Source organism: Lucilia sericata, unplaced genomic scaffold (assembly GCF_015586225.1).
Source record: "Lucilia sericata isolate MDLA Ls3-8-SP2 unplaced genomic scaffold, ASM1558622v1 Contig000327F_arrow, whole genome shotgun sequence".
Classification (NCBI taxonomy): Eukaryota; Metazoa; Arthropoda; class Insecta; order Diptera; family Calliphoridae; genus Lucilia; species Lucilia sericata.
In genome coordinates, this window is record NW_023994348.1 from 378,970 (window position 1) to 400,000 (window position 21,031).

A 21,031-nucleotide genomic window follows, 5' to 3' on the forward strand; every position below is an offset into this window, starting at 1 on the left:
AGATAAATAGTTTAATCTTTTATTATTATGAAAACATGTAAGAAAGATGAATAATTTGATTGTTAATTATTTTCACAAATAATGTTAAAATGTCTTAAGAGTCTTTCTTGAAATTATATTTTTGGAGTTACGACCCTTTAAAAGCAAATGCGGGATATACCCAGCAAAAAAATTTTGAAGTTGTTCAAGAAGAAGGGATATTTTCATGATTTCTTTAGTACGTATTCAATTTAATGCGTTCTAAATACATGCCTAAATTCTAATAAATTTGTCATAAGTGAAGGCATGAAAAATTGCACCCAATTCACTCATGTAACTCTACTATAGGAACTGTAATATATCACTATAATTTGGTATACTCTTAGAATTTAAAGGAAACGTGCATTTCATACAACAAATTTAAAAATAACATTAATTTTATTAGATTTTTGTATTTAATATTTGTTAAATTAGTAATATTAAGTCCATTTGACTGACTGATTTTAAATTATAATGGGTATTTTTACTTCGAATGAATTTTAATGCAATTCAAAATTTGTTTTATTTTGTTATCACATTTAATTTTTATCAATATCATGCTAAAATATTAATTTAAATATTAATAATTAATTCGTAATACCTTTAATAATGCATTTTAAAATAAATATAGTGCACCAATGAAAATTCGCTTGAGAATCATCGGATGTTCATTGGTTGTAAGCACTCATTTTAATGCCGAACTATTTTTCCAAATACGAACCCATGCACGCCAATGACACGCTAATGTTAAAATCATGCATGTTTCACCTAAATATGAACCAGTTCATTATCAGTTGAACCCATGTATTTACTACTTTTTTTGCACGCCTTTTTTTGCTGGGTACATATGTATGTATGTAAGTGCAAAGAAGGAATTTATATAATTACCTTGACATCGACATTGTTGAAGGACTGCAAATAATTCTGCCAAATGTTTTTTAATGTATCGAATAGTAACTTGTATTCCGCATAATGCTGATGATAAACTTGTTGTTCTTGTTGTTGTTGCTGCTGATTATTGCCAATACAAGTTGAGTCCATGGCAACTAGCAGTGTAAACTAAAACAATAAACTAAACAACGGCAAAGATAACACAGCGCATCAATACCAACAGCACCAGCAGTAGCCAGTATTTGCAGCATCAGCCGCAGCAGGACAAACAACAACAGAAGTAATAGTCAACAACAATACAATGTAATCAAGAGGCATAAACTTCATTACCACCTTCGACACATAACTAAAAATAAAAAAAGAAATATGTAATTTAACCGACTTATTGTCAGATATTTTCTTGCACTAACTTCTACTACTATTTATGTACATACATATATGCAGATTCCTCCACTATGTACTTGTTTTATTTATGGTTATTTATATGACAACCATTAAAGTGTTGAACGAAGATGAAATAATTTTACCGGCAACTGCGTTCTGATGTTTCAATGGCTAGAGTTTATAATAAACTGGTGTATTGGAAGCCAAATAAAATCATTTTAAAATAGAATTGTTTTTAAATGTAGTATTAAAGTATAGTGTAATAAGTTTTTTTTTTTTGCATACAGCGTATTTACGATAAGAGCAACTGACTTTAACAGAGAGAGGAAGATGAAAATATTGTAAACAGAGAGTATGAGTGATATGCTATCACAACTGTAGATCAGTGCAAGACATAATATGACAAGAGTAGTTTTGATTTAAATGCTATACTACTGGCACATACATATACATAAGTTTAAAATTTATAATTATTTATATATAAAAAAGTTTTTATTATAAATTAATTGCTATAAAATATATGATTCACTTTAACGGCTGCCAAAAATAAAGTCATGTTGCTAAAAAAAATTAAGAGATAATAGTAAATGACATACTTTATAAAAATTTAAAACCGAGTATTATTCAGATACAATGGATTTTTTTAACGGTTTGGATTTGAATTTTTATTAATTTTCGTATTATTCTAAGGGCCAATCTTTAGGTGAAAGATTAGCGATTAAATTAAAATTAATCCTCGAAAGATGTTTTTGAGTACTCAATTAGTTAATTTTGTTTGCAAGTTTAAGCGCCCAATGGAGGTGGTTTAAACTTAAGCACGAGGTGTAAACAGCTGATGCAAAAAAATTAATACTATTTTTACAAATATAAACATTAAAATGTTCTATTTATTGATTAGTATAAATTATGGACACTTCAAAATACATTTTTTTGTTTTTAATTTAAGTTTTCATTAATTTTCATATTAAATTTACAATTGTCTTCTTCTTTTTTATAAAATATGCATTGTTTTGATAACAAACAGTGACGTTTTCTGTTGTTTTGTATGGCAAAACATAAGATTAAATTTATTTTCTGATTAACTAATCTGATTATTAATTGACATTTGATTGCCATCTCAAAAACCCGCTCTAAAAGTTAATTTATGCTACACAACACGTGAAACAGTATGTGTATTGAGAGATGAATTTGAAGTGTAATTTATCGTATATTTTAGTTATAAATATTATTTTTTATACCCATCACCTTCAAGAGAAGTGTATAAATAAGTTTGTTATTGCCTTTTCTACAATTTTTATAGATAGCAAAATTGACGTATCGATCTCGATCTGTATGTATGTTTTTTTAATATTCCAAATATCTTTAGTATCTAAATGCTTATGAGATGTTTGCTATTAAAAATTAGGAAAATCGCTTCAAAAATTATGGAGTTATGAGCAAAAATTCTATAAGACCATGATTTTCAGAATTTTTAATATATTTTGGACGATATGTTTGCTGGATATGTACAGGTATACATAGGCAATATGTATATCAAAATAAAAATAATAATATATGTTCGCTATATATTCGAAAATACGGCCAGAAATATGTTTTTTGGGGGATTTGTTTTTAACGTTACCTATTTAGACGTAGAGTAGTGTAATTTTATAAAATTAAGTAAATAATTTACTTACACATTTATAAAATTTTGCTTATATTTTTATTCATCCATGCATGATAATATTTCCATGTTGTTAATTTATTTTTTTTGCCAATTTATAAAATTTTAGTAATAAAAAAGTAATAAATCAGTTGGAAAAATATACTTACACAGAATGTAAGCAGTTAAGAAATTACGAACTAACAAATTTTAACTACAAATTAAGAGTTTTTTTTTTTTTGCATAATGAAAATTAATTGTAAATTTTTAAGTACATAGTTCCTAAACTGGTCAAAGGCGAAAATGTAATAAAATAATCACTGATTATATTTTATATTAATAAATAAAAAAAATGAAAAAGCTGGGAAACTGCTTACATTACTATAATAAATAAAAAAAGAAAATGTAAGCTATTATTTAAGATTATAAATAAATAATAATGCCGGGTTGAGAAACAATATACATATGTATGTATGTATGTATTAACTAATAGATACTAGGCTGGTCTCAACTATACGGGTTTAAAGTTAATCGAATACAATTATTTTAAAATTTATTTAATTATTTATATGTATGTACATAAAAGGAATACATTTGTAGCATATATTGTGAGGAAAGTTTACTCTGAAATATTGATGGAAGACCCACGAAAATATTTACATATATTATGGATCCTTAATAGATTCTAAGAACAGGTAGACATGTTCGTGGGGCTTTTAACAACAAAATGCAATACGTATCGATCGCACCTCTCCCATATTCTATTATTATTGAACATCGAGAATAATTATTTATTTTAAATTAAAAAAAATATTAATTTAGAAAAATATATATTTTTTCTCCTCAATTATTCGAATAACATTTTTTTGAATGAAACAAGCCTAGTGGTAATTATATGCAGTATAGTATATAGTTATATTTGCAAAGCACAGTAACAGATTGTAGTTTGTTGACTTAGCAACTTATAATATTTTTTATAAAAAATTTTTTCTAATTGGTTTTATATAATATATATTACAAATAACTAGATTGATAATGTTTATTTCAAACAGTAATTTATTTGAACTTAATTTAACCTAATACACTTCTATTTAGTGAAATTATTTTTGTTGAATTTTACATTATAATGATAAAAGAATCATAATAATTTTAAACTTGTAAAGTGGATTTACTAACTTTAATCATTGACTTATTGTCATTTTAAAGAGGTATTCCCAATAACTAAGAAATTTTTTTTGGATTATTCTGATTTCTAAAGTAGAGAGTTATTCAATTACTGTTACAGAAATTATTACAGTTATAGTTTCTAAGAAAAGTATTATTATTATTATTATTCCAGTTCTTTTAATTTAATCTTTCAAAATCGTTTTCGAAACAGCTTAAAATATTGGTGCCGGTAAATTAGTGTAATAGAATATAAACCAATTATATATAACATTTTATTATTTTCAAATGGACAGAATCACCAAAAGTGTTTTTCCTTAAAACTCTTACTCTTCACTTAAAACTTTACTATACAGCAGCCTTTAACACTTTTGAAAACCACTTTCCAAAATTATTATTCCTAAAAATAATTACATATGCATGTATTTTAAATTAACATTAAAAAAGTATGTACCCACATTAAAACATTAGATTAAATTTCATTAGCAGTCTTATCAAAAAAATTTACACATTATTTAGCAAAACTCATTACAGATTTTCTTCTTTGCTTGTAAAGCCGTTGTGTATATTTATTTATTAAAAAAAAAAACACTTTACAAAACTGACCAACATCAATTATTATAAACAAAATCAATAATATTGTATATTAGCTTAAAAGGAACAATAAAAATAAAAGAAAAATTCGAAGTGAGAATAAAACATGTATGTACTTATTTAATATGGAAATTAACTTGCATGTTGTAGAATTATTAAGACTGCAAAAGGAAAAAAAGCCATTGACCACAAAATAGCAATTGTTTTAGTTGAACGACAACGAGAAGAATTATAATAATAAAAAAATAATAACATAGGTCGTTCTATGAATGCAATTAAATATGATAAGACTACTAGAGCTGATGATGATATTGAGTCTAGTTTTATACTGACTGGCTATTTAATATTCATGCTGCCTAGCAAATGTTCCGTCTGTCAGTTAGTCTGTCTAAGACAATCAATCAACCGAAACACAACAACAGTACTTACTTTAAGAATGAACAAAAAGCAAAAGAAATCACTATAACGAATAATTACACTGTGTTCTGGAGAAAAGAAAAAGCTTTAACAAAATAAGTTTTTAATTTTAAGCTGTACAACTGTACCTAACCTAACCTAATCTATCTATCTATCTATCTATCTATCTATCTATCTATCTATCTATCTATCTATCTATCTATCTATCTATCTATCTATCTATCTATCTATCTATCTATCTATCTATCTATCTATCTATCCATCTATCTATCTATCTATCTATCTATCTATCTATCTATCTATCTATCTATCTATCTATCTATCTATCTATCTATCTATCTATCTATTTATCTATCTATCTATCTATCTATCTATCTATCTATCTATCTATCTATCTATCTATCTATCTATCTATCTATCTATCTATCTATCTATCTATCTATCTATCTATCTATCTATCTATCTATCTATCTATTTATCTATCTATCTATCTATCTATCTATCTATCTATCTATCTATCTATCTATCTATCTATCTATCTATCTATCTATCTATCTATCTATATATCTATCTATCTATCTAATCTAATCTATCTATCTATCTATCTATCTCTCTCTCATCTATCTATCTATCTAGCTATCTATCTATCTATCTATCTATCTATCATCGATCTATCTATCTATCTATCTATCTATCAATCTATCTATCTATATATCTATCTATCTATCTATCTTATCCTATCTATCTAATCTATCTACTAGCTATCTATCTATCTATCTACTATCTATCATCTATCTATCTATCTACTATCTTCTATCTATCTATCTATCTATCTATATATCTATCTATCTTATATCTATCTATCTATCTACTATCTATCTATCTATAATCTATCTATCTATCTATCTATATTCTATCTATCTATCTATCTTCTTCTATCTATCTATCTATCTATCTATCTATCTATCTATCTATCTATCTATCTATCTATCTATCTATCTATCTATCTATCTATCTATCTATCTATCTATCTATCTATCTATCTATCTATCTATCTATAATTCTATCTATAGATAATTCTAATTTTAAAAAGAATAAGAGAATTACTTCTTCCAAAGCTGTACTTGCAAACGATCAACTATGTATATAATTCAACTAAAAAACTTATTTCCGATGTTCCCTCGATTTTGCAAAATTGTTGTAACCCAGTGTTATCATATGGATGTCATGATTGGCGATGTTAGCATCAAAATATGCATACAATACCAAACAGCTGCTTTCCAACATTACTTACACTTGACTTTGTGTAAGAAAAAAGAAGAAAATCTCTAAAGAAGTGGTTGGTTGGTCAGTATGTTGGTCGGTTGGTTTGTTCGTTGGTAGCTCCATTTGGATGACTGACTAGTTGAATGTGAAAATAATGATGATAAGAAATTATTAAAGAAGAAGGAGGCCACCAATCAACATACATACTATGTATGTATATTCGTATATACATTAACATCTCCATACATTATTTCATCTTATCTTCTTCAATAAAAATGAAATACAATGTTCATCAACGTAATTGCAATGAAACAATAAATTTTTCGAAAATAAATCAAAAATATCATGAAAAACTTAAAAATTATGAAATTGCGTTTTAAATTTATCACCTATAAAATGAGCTCATCATTTGCAACGATTTCCAATAATTAAATGTTAAAAAACTTACCAATTACTTTTTCAATTTGTTTAAAATCTTTTTTTCTTAGTTTTATTAACAAACACTATTTTTATCATTTCTTTTAACTGCAATTTTAACTAAAATCACTTAAAGCTTTCTAAATGAAACTTTTTTATTATTTTCCTTTAATTTTATTTGTTGTTAACACTTTTAGTTTAAATTTATTATAATATTTTAAATACTTTTTGTATTTTATACAAAGTTCTTTGTTTTTTGTAAATGTAAATCACCTTTAGGGATTTTAATTTTAAATATTTTTGCGATTTTATCAACTTTCTGTTCCAACGTAAATACTGAAAATGAATGCTAAAAATATGTTCAAAGAACAACAGTGCTAAAATGCAGTGGAAAAACAATAACAAAAACAAAAGAAACGCAATAGAAAACGAAAACAAAAAACAGATGTAAATAAAAAAACAACTGTTCGAATGACAGAGTTGTATGAGTTATTAAAAACAGTGTTGAAAATGGTTTTTAATTTATTTAGGTCTATTCGCGTATTTGTTAGAAAAAATGCGTTAGTTGACTCCGTGCTACGTACACGGAGTCAACTCAATGACACAAAGTATACATCATGTCAAAGAATTTAAACACATACATATTAAATTATCGTGTTTGTACTAGCTTTGAAATTTTTTTCCATATTTTATCTTTTTAAATAATGAAATTCATTTCAATTACATTGAATTGAAGATTTCAACACAATTAAAGAAGAAATCAATTTATGTTTTTGACATTACTTTTTGTTAAAATTTTTATTTTTGAATGCGGAAAATGTTAAATTTTAAATGAAAAAGTATGAAATAATGTAACTGTTCTTTTTCGAGTTTCATACAGAATTCATTTTCGCTTGTTCTTTTCTCAATTTCAAAGGAAAAAATCTCATTTCCAATTGATTTTTTCTGATAATCAATTTCAATTATTATTTTTGAAATTAAAAAATTTTAATTGAAGTTTTCCTTCAATTGAGCTTTTCTGGATTCGAAATCGAAGTCTTAATTTAAATTAAAATTTTTTGTGATTTGTATGGATCAAATTCCCTTAAATATTGTTGTGGACTTAAGTGCATTATATCGAAAAAAATTTTATATACATATGTATAATTTTAAAAATGTTATGGAAATAAAAAAAAAAAAAAATTATACAGTCAAGTAGTTCTCAGTAGGGCTCTATAAATCGACTTTCGAATAATCGAACAATCGACTTTTTGTCGAAAAAAGTCGAAGTCGACTATTTTGTTCCAAAAAAGTCGAAGTCGACTATTTTGTTCCAAAAAAGTCGATAACTCGACTATCGTCTGTGAAAAAAGTCGAAAAGTCGACTTTGTTAATAAAAGTCGAAAAGTCGGAGAGTCGAAAAGTCGAAAAATGTCGAAAAGTCGAATAAAGTCGAAAAATGTCGAAAAGTCGAAGAAAGTCGAAAAAAGTCGAAAAGTCGTAAAAAGTCGAAAAGTCGGAAAAAGTCGAAAACTCAAAAATTTTAGAAAAAAGTCAAAAATAGTCGGAAATTTTAAAAGAGTGGAAAAAAAGTCAAAAACTCTAAAATAGTCGGAAAAACTCGTAAAAAGTCAAAAAATAATCGAAAAAAGTCAAAAAAAATCGAGAAGTCGAAAAAAGTCGACTTTTAACTAAATAAAAAAAGTCGAAAAGCCGACTTTTCGTTTCATCTATAGAACCCTAGTTCTCAGAAAATTTTCTAACTACAAGCACAAATTTTTTATGAATTATTTCATAAGAAATTAAGTCGAAAATTACACTGTTCTCGCTTTCGGGTGACTAATGTAACAATTAGGTATTCATATTCATTATTGTAGTTCATTATTTAGTGTTCACTCTATTCCGACCCCACTATATTTTAATTTTTTTTTATTATTTTGAAATTTGTTTTAAAAATTATTTTTTTTTCAATTAGTAACAAAAAATATATATTGAAATTTATAAAATTAATGTACGCGTCTAATGATTTATATGTTGACGTTTTACAACACTATTGAACAGCTGTATAAACATCTGTGTTTTAATTTTATTTTTGTATGAATATGATTTCAAAAAGCTTTTCTAAAATTAAAGCTTTTTTCTCTTAATTATAATTTTCCCAATATAGAATTTTTTTCTTGCTAATTTAAAAAAATTCAGTTCTTAAGAGACTCGTTTAGTGTGCAGATCATTTTGTGTGTGTGTACTGTAGAGATTTAGTTCAAAATTAAAACTAAATTTTAAAAAAATAATTAACCAAACGTGGAATTTTGAAGAAAGGGCAGCTTATTAATAATTAACAAAAATGTTTGTGCAACAAGCTAGACGTGTATTTTTAAACAATTGTCTTTACAACAAAAACACCACCTTTAAGGTAAGAAAATATTTAAACAAGGATGGATAGTTGGATGGGTGTAGGTAAAATGCATGTGATTAAAGAGAGTACCGGAGTGGAAAATTATTAAAATTCTGAAATGTCATGGAAAGTTTTTGGATTTTAACAATTATGACCACTTGGAAAATAAATTACGCATGAATTATGTTACGTAGCTGGTGACCACAACAACAACTACGCAATTTAATAAAAAACTAGTTAGTTGCACGCGCAAAATTAGTTTTTGTACGCGTCACTTACTTCCTTTGCATTAGAATCTCCGCCAATAGATAAAACTTGTTCTAGAGATTTTGCTCTAAATTTAAAAAGAAAATTTAATATCAATAACTATTTTTATTCTATTTTAATGAACCACATTCTATAAATTTATGCTGATTTGGCTTTATTCTTATTGACAATTTGCTGAAAATTTTGCATTCATTAATAAACGTGTTTTATTTTTTTTAGATTTTTGTTATTGTAAACAAGTTTAATATTCTTATTATACTTTTTTACATATTTTTTTTTTAAGATCATGTGTTGTTTTTCTTAATATAGTTTTATTATGGTTTTTTAATTTAGTTAATTTTATTATTTTATCTTGACTGCTTTTAAACAGTGTTGTCAAATAAAAATAATAAAATTAATTCTTAATTTTTAAAGATATTTTTTAAAATTTTAAATTAAATGCAAATATTTTTATTATTGAATAATTGTAAACTTCTAAGCCTATTTTTTATATAAAGGTGTTGTAAAAATTTATTTAAAATGTAAAATTTTAAAGTAAAATATTATGTAATGCACAGATACCTAAAGGTATTAATTAATTATCTAATTAAAATTATATATTTTATTTTTAAAGCGTAAGAGACTTTAAGTAAGAATTAGCTTTTCTATATTCGATTTTTAAAATTAAATAAATTTCTTTATCCAAAACAAATTGGAGCCACAATAACATTTTTGATATACCTAGTAGCATAAATTAGAAGCAGTACAACATACATATGTACATATAGCTACATTAGGGTGGCACTCTTTGTATGATGTAAAGCTTGGTTCATTCTAAGATACCATTTTTCAAAAATTTTGTCTTGGCGTCAATATTTGGAGAATTGGGTCATAGGATTAAAAGGATTAAAAAAATATGAAAAATCATAAAAACCTTCAAAAAGGACATTTTAATTCTTTAATCTAGCTTAACAATTACACAGGTCGACAAATTTACGAAACTGGACTCAGAATTTCTCCATCAAATCTCGGATTTGATACCTATATCGTGTCCTAAAGTTAAAAAAAAACGCAATTTTTGGTCCTTTTTAAGACGTTATAACTTTATTTATAAAATGTTGTATGCCATCTGAAAGTCCATTCTGCTTTCTTTTTTTAAGATGTCTTCATCTAAAACTTGATATAACAATAAATTGACAAAAACTGTGTTTTTTCGAGCATTTCGTTCTTATTTTCCAATTTCCAATTTCAATTTTTTACATTTTTCCTATGAAAATACTTTTTGAATTGTTTTAATATCTGTTGTTGCTGCTGAGATATGTATCATCCGTTGAAGTTGAGGGACGGACAGACATTGTTAAGTAGAAACAGAAAGATTGTAACATCCTCAGATAGGCGTAGATCCAATTATTTTGTTCGTAACTTCCGTGAGAATGGTATATTTATATATGTATGTATATGTATGTTAGACTTTCTGTTTGTAATATTCACATTTTTCGATTATAGTATCGAAATCTTCAATAATTGTTTTACATAATTTTTACAAGACAAATCTCAAATTTTTTGATTTAACTCAAAAACACATAGTTCTTTTCCTATGCATTGTGTAATCAATGAATGATATTTCTTTTATTTATCGAAAATTATAAATGAAATTGTTTTTTTTTTTGGAATTTCTATTATATCACCGTTATTAATAGACCGATGCACATTGGTATAGGAAAAAAAAAAGAGCGAAATAATTCGGTAACTTCTAAACGGTTAATCCGATTTTAATGAAATTTGGTATGCACAAAGAGGAGGTGTTGTCGAGTTTAGGTTTTTGAATTTGGACCTTATAGGCCAACCAGGGGCCCGGCGGGGGGTCCTCAAATTAGCAGACCTCGGCTATGCTAAATTTTTAAAACGATCCTATTTCTTCATTTGAGTTCCGATTTAAAAAATATTTCGTATATAGAATCTCCTCATCAAGCACTATAAAAAATTATCTCTTATAGTTTAGGAGATATTCGCATTTGAAAATTAAAATTTTAAAATTTTTACCGTCCTTACTTTAGTTTTTTTGATAATAGCGGGTCCAAATATTCCCGATTTTCGCCATTTTTTTTTATTCGCTTAACAACAAGTTTATATATCAAGCAGTGAAAGAATTATGTAAAAATCATGACTGAGTCCAAAGTTATAGGCATTTTAATTTAAAAAATTAAAAAAAGGCGATTTTTTGTCATTTTTTTGGGAAAAGTTATTTTAAGTTATCTAAAAAGTTTCTAAGAAGATGTATATAGAATTTATACTTTTTGGAAAGCTGACTTTACATAAAATACGATAAATGAAACAAAACCTAAAAATTTTTGATACCGAGGGGACCAGGTCCATCCAAAAAACCCTATTTTTTATGGAAAATTCAATTTTGAGCAAAAATTCTCAAATCGCATAGTCGATATCAAATTATAGTGACCTGTTTTATATGACCCAATATGTTCTTAATCATTTTGTAACGGGTTTCGATAACCCCGCCCCTGGTATGGATATAATAGGCAAAAAACCAAAAAACCCCATTTTTGGGATTTTTTAAAACTTTTTTGGGAATTCCGGGATTGCTAATAAGAAAATTCAAAATTTTTATTTAATTTTGGATTTTGAGCAAAAAAATTTACCAAACTGTAAAATTTCATCAAAAAAATATTCATAAATAAAATTTTTATTGCAATTTGAAAAATTTGTATCTTCGCAAAAACTGAATAAAAACATTTTTTAATTTTTTTTAAAAAAAGTATTCCGCGAATTTTTTAATTTTCAAAAATTATATACAGTTTTGAAAAATAGACAAAATTACCTTTCCATTGATATATAACATTCCTACCTAATGTTTTTTAAGTGACAAATTAATTAGGGAAAACTCAACATCTTTTAGAAAATTTACCTAGCACTATTATTTACATCCATAAGGTTAACTCTCAAATTTGTTAATAACTACATCTACATCTTATCAGGGAATGGCAACAATGATGGAACACGTTTCTTTTTAATTTTTGCCCGGGAATTTTATATATAAAATATAATTTTTTAAAAATAAAAATATAATTTAAAATCATAATCTATGGTTGTATCATGATTTAAAATAATATATGTGCAATTTCTTTTAGAAATTTTATTTAGGTTTTTTCAATATGTAGTAGCATTAATTTCTTAAATTTATTGTAATTTTAAGTAAAACATACCGGATATTACATAATAGAAGAAAGTAATTTGTACAGTTATATTTAAATATATTCTTAAAAGTGGACGGAGCATTAACTCGTACAAAATTTTGCACACCTACTTAGTACGAATAGACAAAAATTTCAATAAAAACATTGTGTTGGTCTATAATTGAATCCATGTATATAGATTTGTATTCGTAAGAGTATCCAGTAAATTTTTTGACAATTAAAAAAAAATTTAAAAAATTCTATTATTTAAAGAAATCATAATAAAAGATCTTTAGGTTAAAATTGATAAAGGTGAAAAAAATCTTAAAACAATAAAAAAAAAAAATACCAACTTATTTCTTATTTGTTTTCTAACTTATTTGTTTATTTATGTAAGTATTTGTTGTTAAAATAAAATACTAAAACAATATCTCTTTTTTTATAAAAAAAAGAGCAGAGAAGTTCTCATTAATGTGTTAGTACTCAAAATTAATTTAAACATTTAAATTGTTGCTTATTCAAGTTTTTAGAATGAGTATTTTGTTTGAAGATAAGAAAATTAAAAAAATATATGTATATGTATACAAATAAAATCGCAAGACTTCCCTGTGTTAGAATAATAATTTATTTTGTTATTGTTGTATTTTAACAATAAATGTTTGCGACGAATTATATAAACACTACATTACTAAGCAGTTTTTATCTAAAATGCTCTCTATTCATATTGACATACATACCTATCCTATCTGTATTTATAATATTATTTATTTGCATTTTATTTTAACAATAGATACTCTATATACAGAGTAATATGAAATATTTGTTATTAGAAATAATTGATTTTTTTTTAACGATTTTATAGTTTCAATAAAGTTTTGAAATATTATTGACATCGCACCTACCAGAATAGAACAAAAATGTTTTATTAAACAATTTTTTAATTTGAAGTAACATTAAATTAAATTTATTACAATTTTATAATACATATAATGTTACTCATGCTCTTAATAACTGATATTACCAATTTATTTGAGGCAGTGTTGTTGTGCGAAAATTTTGCGTGTGGTATGATTTTATAATGACCAGGGCAACCAAAAATATGCAATATCATATTTTTTGCTGCGCGTCGTGTGGAGACGTGAGTTAGCTATTTATCCTTTTCAGAAAATTTAATGAATTTTGGCATCGGTTTGTTAGAGCATTTTTTTGCATATTTTGTTCTTTACAGCATTTTTTTGCTTATTTTGCATTTTACAGCATATTCCCGCATATTTTACTCATAATCGCATATTTTTATTGCATATTTCGTTGTTTTCATCTAATTTTTTCATATTTTTTATAATTTTTAAATAAAAATAGATTCAAAATTTTTTTTGGGAAATTAATAAATAGAAAATGTTTTTAATTTTTTTATTAGATTTTTTTTAGAAAATTTTATTTAGAAAATAAAAGTTTAAATGAAATGTTTTTAATTCCACCAATCATACATTTTTAAACCCATACGTTTTAATTAAATTCCTTCTAATTGATAAAATTTTGTTTGTCAAATTTTTTTGACCCATTCACTTTGAAAAAGATTGAAATAAAGCTTTATTTTATAATTCAATAACATTTTTATACCCTACACCACTATACTGGGGATGATATTATGCGTTTGTGCTGATGCTTGTAACACCCGAAAATCGGCTCAGAATCACTTTCCCCCGAATAGGGCCCTCGAGCTCATAATTATGTTAAATGTTTCAGGATCTCTACAAAAATCGGCACAACTTAGTTTCGTATTTTAACTTATACGAAACTGCCAATTTTCGTAATGATCGGACCTCATTTCACCCTTGCCCCCATACAAAGTCCCCTTCAGAAAAGGACATGAAAGTCAATAATTCACTTATAAACACTAATATCACGAGAAATTTTGCATTAATACTTCGACGAATGCCTGACAGTGGCAAAGAAAGTGCACCAGAGTTTTACTGTCCTCTAGTTAGTTTTAGACTTATTCCGAAACTTTATCGGCTTTGGTGGTGGCCTTAGTATTTTGAATCTTATGTACCGATGATCAGAAAAGGAGTGCTCGTCTGAAACTCTCCAATCCTGAATTTCGTTTATAAGCTCTTCTGAGCACTATAAAAAATGTCGTAGCAGTAAATTATCTCTTATAGTTCAGGAGATATTCGCATTTGAAAATTAAAATTTTAAAATTTTTACCGTCCTTACTTTAGTTTTTTGATAATAGCGGGTCCAAATATTCCCGATTTTCGCATTTTTTTTTTATTCGCTTAACAACAAGTTTATATATCAAGCAGTGAAAGAATTATTAAAATTAAAAAAAGGCGATTTTTTGTCATTTTTTTGGGGAAAAAGTATCTTTTTCTTTTTAAGTTATCTAAAAAGTTTCTAGGAAGATGTATATAGAATTTATACTTTTGACTTTACATAAAATACGATAAATGAATCAAAACCTAAAAATTTTTGATACCGAGGGGACCAGGTCCATCCAAAAAAACCCTATTTTTTATGAAAATTCAATTTTGAGACAAAAATTCTCAAATCGCATAGTCGATATCAAATTATAGTGACCTGTTTTATATGACCCAATATGTTCTTAATCATTTTGTATCGGGTTTCGATAACCCCGCCCCTGGTATGGATATAATAGGCAAAAAACCAAAAAATCCAATTTTTGGCATTTTTTAAAACTTTTTTGGGAATTCTGGGATTTCTAATAAGAAAATTCGAAATTTTTATTTAATTTTGGATTTTGAGTAAAAAAATCTACCTAACTGTAAAATTTCATCAAAAAATATTCATAAATAAAATTTTTATTGCAATTTGAAAAATTTGTATCTTCGCAAAAACTGAATAAAAAACATTTTTTAATTTTTTTTTTTTAAAGTATTCCGCGAATTTTTTAATTTTCAAAAATTATATACAGATTTGAAAAAAATAGACAAAATTACTTCTCCATTGATATATAACATGCCTACCTAATGTTTTTTAAGTGACAAATTAATTAGGGAAAACTCAACATCTTTTAGAAAATTTACCTAGCACTATTATTTTCATCCATAAGGTTAACTCTTAAATTTGTTACATATATGGATGAAAATAATAGTGCCATGTAAATTTTCTAAAAGATGTTGAGTTTTCCGACGACATTTTTTATAGTGCTCGATGAGGAGATTCTAAATACGAAATTTTTTTTAAATCGGAACTCAATGAAGAAATAGGATCGTTTTAAAAATTTAACATAGCCGATGTGTCCTAATTTGAGGACCCCCGCCGGGCCCCTGGTTGGCCTATAAGGTCCAAATTCAAAACCTAAACTCGACAACACTTCCTCTTTGTGCATACCAAATCAAAATCGGATTAACCGTTTAGAAGTTATCGAATTATTTCCCTCTTTTTTTTTCCTATACCACTGTGCGTTGTTTTGTCTTTGTTTAAATATTTCGGAATTAAGGCCCCCTACTCACTGGTCGGCCATGCCCGACTATACATTCTTACTTGTTTGTTTTTCAAATATAAAAAAATAAATCAATTTAATGTAAAGCAAAAAAATTAAGCTTATATATATATCATTTCCTAGAAAATTACATAGGCCAACAAAATTTTAAAAAAAGTCGAAACCCAGAGACCTAAGTTTACTTTTCTGAATTATTGAGCATCGCTTAATCCGAATCCAATTCTCCATGTTTTTGGCCATATTTAAGACCTTATAAATGCGAGAAGACACCTTCATTTATAAAATCCGTTGTGTGGTCCGAAAGTCCAATCTGTCGACTTTAAAATAAAGGTTGAACAAATTGAGGCAAATACGTTTGGCATAGAATAAAGGCAAAATTGAGTTTTTGTAATTTTATGGTTGCCCCAAGCTTTAAGTTAAGATATCTCGAAGAAATATAGAGATATGACAAGAGTTAAACCTTTATTTTTAAATCGACAGATTGGACTTTTTTATGTGCTCTCAAATATGGTAAAAAACGGGGATTTCATTTTGAAAATGAGAAGTTTTAAGTGCATATTCTGCATATTTTTAGAGCATATTTTTAGTTTTTAAGTGCATTTTTTATGCGCATAAAACACTTTTTTTAGAGCATATTTTTGGTTGCCCTGATAATGACTTTCGTGACTTTTCATGTGTGTTTAAAAATATAATTTTATAATTTATTAACAACTTTATTGTTGTATTTATTGCTTTATTTGATTAGACTACAATAACAATAGAATTAAATGCAAATTAAAATTGCATTAGAAGATCTAAATTTGTTTGTTTGGGGGACCGATCCCCAGCAAGAATAAGGGTCATAGTTAAAGTCACAAATCCGTATAGTAACTAATTAGCTTTAGTATTTTTCGTTTTAGATATCAGGACAGGCATGAAAAATGAAGTACTATTGTAATTTTTTCATTGCTTTACGGCATTTTTGGTACTTTTTATAAATGTTTTATAATTATAAAACATACTTAAGTATTTCATAGATAAATTCCTTGGCAAGTGCGTAGTCTAGTCCATAGTCTATAATCTAGTCTAGTCTATAGTCTAGTCTATAGTCCAGTCTATAGTCTAGTCTATAGTCCAGTCTATAGTCTAGTCTATAGTCCAGTCTATAGTCTAGTCTATAGTCTAGTCTATAGTCTAGTCTATAGTCTAGTCTATAGTCTAGTCTATAATCTAGTCTATAGTCTAGTCTATAGTCTAGTCTATAGTCTAGTCTATAGTCTAGTCTATAGTCTAGTCTATAGTCTAGTCTATAGTCTAGTCTATAGTCTAGTCTATAGTCTAGTCTATAGTCTAGTCTATAGTCTAGTCTAGTCTATAGTCTAGTCTATAGTCTAGTCTATAGTCTAGTCTATAGTCTAGTCTATAGTCTAGTCTATAGTCTAGTCTATAGTCTAGTCTATAGTCTAGTCTATAGTCTAGTCTATAGTCTAGTCTATAGTCTAGTCTATAGTCTAGTCTATAGTCTAGTCTATAGTCTAGTCTATAGTCTAGTCTATAGTCTAGTCTATAGTCTAGTCTATAGTCTAGTCTATAGTCTAGTCTATAGTCTAGTCTATAGTCTATAGTCTAGTCTAGTCTAGTCTATAGTCTATAGTCTAGTCTATAGTCTAGTCTATAGTCTAGTCTATAGTCTAGTCTATAGTCTAGTCTATAGTCTAGTCTATAGTCTAGTCTATAGTCTAGTCTATAGTCTAGTCTATAGTCTAGTCTATAGTCTAGTCTATAGTCTAGTCTATAGTCTAGTCTATAGTCTAGTCTATAGTCTAGTCTATAGTCTAGTCTATAGTCTAGTCTATAGTCTAGTCTATAGTCTAGTCTATAGTCTAGTCTATAGTCTAGTCTATAGTCTAGTCTATAGTCTAGTCTATAGTCTAGTCTATAGTCTAGTCTATAGTCTAGTCTATAGTCTAGTCTATAGTCTAGTCTATAGTCTAGTCTATAGTCTAGTCTATAGTCTAGTCTATAGTCTAGTCTATAGTCTAGTCTATAGTCTAGTCTAGTCTATAGTCTAGTCTAGTCTATAGTCTATAGTCTATAGTCTAGTCTATAGTCGAGTCTATAGTCTAGTCTATAGTCTAGTCTATAGTCTAGTCTATAGTCTAGTCTATAGTCTAGTCTATAGTCTAGTCCATAGTCTAGTCTATAGTCTAGTCTATAGTCTAGTCTATAGTCTAGTCTATAGTCTAGTCTATAGTCTAGACTATAGTCTAGTCTATAGTCTAGTCTATAGTCTAGTCTATAGTTTATGAAAATCTTATGAAAAGCCTAAGTTTGTCTGGAGGTGTCTCCGTTTGTTGAATAAGATCTAGCATAGACAAAACTAACATTGAATTCAGGAAAATATTCTAAAATCTGATAAGTAATCTTTATTTTATTGTTTCAAGTACCATCTATTTACGATTATTTATAGAGTTATTATAATCGAAGTTTTTCGTTTTAAATTAAATTTTTAGCTTTAGGAATATTTTTAATTATTGATAAGAACTGATTTAACTATATATGAACATAAGTATAGCCTTTATCAAACAGCCATGTCTAGCATGATACAACATATTTTTTATCGGAAAATTTAAAAAAAATTTCCTCAAAAATTGAGAGATAATCAAAATAAAATTAAAGATAAGTTCGTTATGCTATTTTTAGATTATTTTAAGAATTTTTATAATTTTGAGAATTTTTAATTTATTAATTGTTTAAAAAAACGTGTTTGTCTCTTTTAGCTAATCGCTTGCTATTCCACCAGTGGTAAACCAGCTAAAGGTAAAATCTATGAAAGTGCCGCTGATGCTGTACACGATTTACACGATGGTGCCAAAATCTTGTTTGGTGGTTTTGGCCTTTGCGGCATACCAGAAAAAATGATTGAAGCCATTAAACAAAAGGGTGCCAAAAACTTAACAGCTGTTTCAAATAATGGAGGTAAATTATAAATTAACCTAAAATTATACTTTAATTATGGACTAGACTGTAGAGTAGTAAATAACTAGTGCATAGACTAGTTAAAATTTAAAAGACTAATCAATAGACTTGCCCATATAGCATTCAACCAGCCCATAGACTATCCTCTACAATATTCAGTACTAGTGCATAGACTTGTTCATGGACTAGTTAAAACTCTATCCCATATAGTATTCAAAAAGAAAAGTCCATGGACTAGTCCATACACTATTCAATAGCCTAGTACATAGACTGGAGCATAAAATAAACTTAATAAAATTTTTCTTAAATTTTATGTTCTGATTACATTTTAAACATTCTTCCCTTTCAGGTATTGATGACGCCGGTTTGGGTGTTCTCTTGAAGTCTCGCCAATTGGGTAAGATGATTGTTTCGTATGTAGGTGAAAATGCTGAATTGGTCAATCAATATTTATCCGGTGAATTGGCTGTTGAGTTGACACCTCAAGGCACCTTAGCCGAAAAAATTAGAGCTGCTGGCGCTGGTGTACCCGCTTTCTTTACACCTACCGGTTATGGTACCCTCATTCAAGCTGGTGGAGCACCCATTAAATACGGCAAAGATGGTAAAGTTGAAATTGCCAGCAAACCAAAACCAGTACAAGAATTCAATGGCAGAAACTATGTCATGGAAGAGGCTATGTTTGCTGATTTCGCTATTGTCAAGGCTCAAAAGGCTGATCCCTATGGCAATTTGGGTGAGTTTGTATTAAAAGAATGAAATATTGAATTGTTCTTTAATTTAAAATATTATTTATTACAGTTTTCAATAAGGCTGCCCGTAACTTCAATGCCGCTATGTGCCGTGCTGCTAAAGTCACCATTGTTGAGGTCGAAGAAATTGTACCCGTAGGTGCTATTGATCCCGATGAAATCCATATTCCTGGCATCTATGTTAAGCGTATCTTCAAGGGTACCAACTATGAGAAACGTATCGAAAAAGTACGCATTACCGAGACTGACGCTACCAAGAAATCGGCTCCCACACCAGCTCAGGCAGTACGTGAACGTATCGCTAAACGTGTTGCCATGGAATTCCGTGATGGTATGTATGCCAATTTGGGTATTGGTATGCCCGTACTCGCCTCCAACTACATACCTAAGGGCATGAATGTTATGTTGCAATCGGAAAATGGTATTTTGGGTTTGGGTCCCTTCCCCACTAAGGATCAAGTTGATCCTGATTTGATTAATGCTGGCAAGGAAACTGTTACCGTTGTACCTGGTGCTTCTTTCTTCGGTTCCGATGACAGTTTTGCCATGATCCGTGGTGGTCATATGGATTTGACTGTTTTGGGTGCTATGCAAGTGTCGGCTACTGGTGATTTGGCCAATTGGATGATTCCCGTAAGTTTTATGATTAATTTTTAATATTGAATAAAATATATTACATATATGTACTTAAAAATTCTAGGGTAAACTTGTTAAGGGTATGGGTGGTGCTATGGATTTGGTAGCTGCTCCTGGCACTAAGGTAGTTGTTACCATGGAACACAATGCCCGTGATGGTTCTCCCAAAATTTTGGACTCCTGCTCTTTGCCTTTGACCGGCAAAAATGTTGTTGACTTAATTATTACCGAAAAGGTAAAATAACAAATTTAGAGCTTTTTTAAATTGAATCATTAATTTTCGATTTTTTTCTTTTCAGGCTGTTTTCCAAGTTGAAAAGGGTGCTGGCCTCACCCTCCTTGAAATCGCTGAGGGTCTTACCGTTGATGATATTACCGCCTGCACTGGAGCTAAATTCATTGTTTCTCCCAATGTCAAGAAAATGTCACAAATTGATGCATAATTTGTTGGGTACATTTGTTTTCTTAGCCAGATAATGGACTGGTTCTATTCGCTGTCAACCTCCTCACCTTTGTTAATTTTAAGCTAAATACAAAATCAAATATAATTTCTTTTTAAATCTATATTAAGACGTCGTACTAAGATGTGAATTGCATTAATATTTCTTAATCTAC

General features: G+C 27.7%; 2 protein-coding genes across 3 annotated transcripts in view; one reads left to right on the plus strand and one right to left on the minus strand.

The window, feature by feature from the left end:
* LOC119603680 (lysosomal-trafficking regulator) overlaps positions 1–7,029 on the minus strand; it is a 29,021-nt gene extending 21,992 nt beyond the window's left edge. Inside the window, exons 1-2 of one of the 2 annotated variants that reach the window (XM_037955799.1) lie at positions 6,825–7,029; positions 907–1,255 (exon numbers count right to left, since the gene is read on the minus strand). In XM_037955799.1, coding sequence (XP_037811727.1) covers positions 907–1,059 — 153 coding nt within the window. In that variant the 5' untranslated portion in view covers positions 1,060–1,255; positions 6,825–7,029. Of the gene's footprint in view, positions 1–906; positions 1,256–1,343; positions 1,473–6,824 lie in introns of those variants that run through there. The other variant, XM_037955800.1, reaches the window with a different exon arrangement.
* Positions 7,030–8,901: 1,872 nt separating this feature from the next.
* Positions 8,902–21,031, plus strand: part of LOC119603673 (succinyl-CoA:3-ketoacid-coenzyme A transferase, mitochondrial) — a 12,219-nt gene continuing 89 nt past the window's right edge. Inside the window, exons 1-6 of the mRNA XM_037955791.1 lie at positions 8,902–9,185; positions 18,830–19,028; positions 19,378–19,764; positions 19,830–20,413; positions 20,481–20,651; positions 20,716–21,031. The exon at positions 20,716–21,031 is cut by the window's right edge and continues 89 nt beyond it. Of these exons, the coding sequence (XP_037811719.1) occupies positions 9,117–9,185; positions 18,830–19,028; positions 19,378–19,764; positions 19,830–20,413; positions 20,481–20,651; positions 20,716–20,859 (1,554 nt within the window). The 5' untranslated portion in view covers positions 8,902–9,116 and the 3' untranslated portion in view covers positions 20,860–21,031. The remainder of the gene's footprint in view (positions 9,186–18,829; positions 19,029–19,377; positions 19,765–19,829; positions 20,414–20,480; positions 20,652–20,715) is intronic.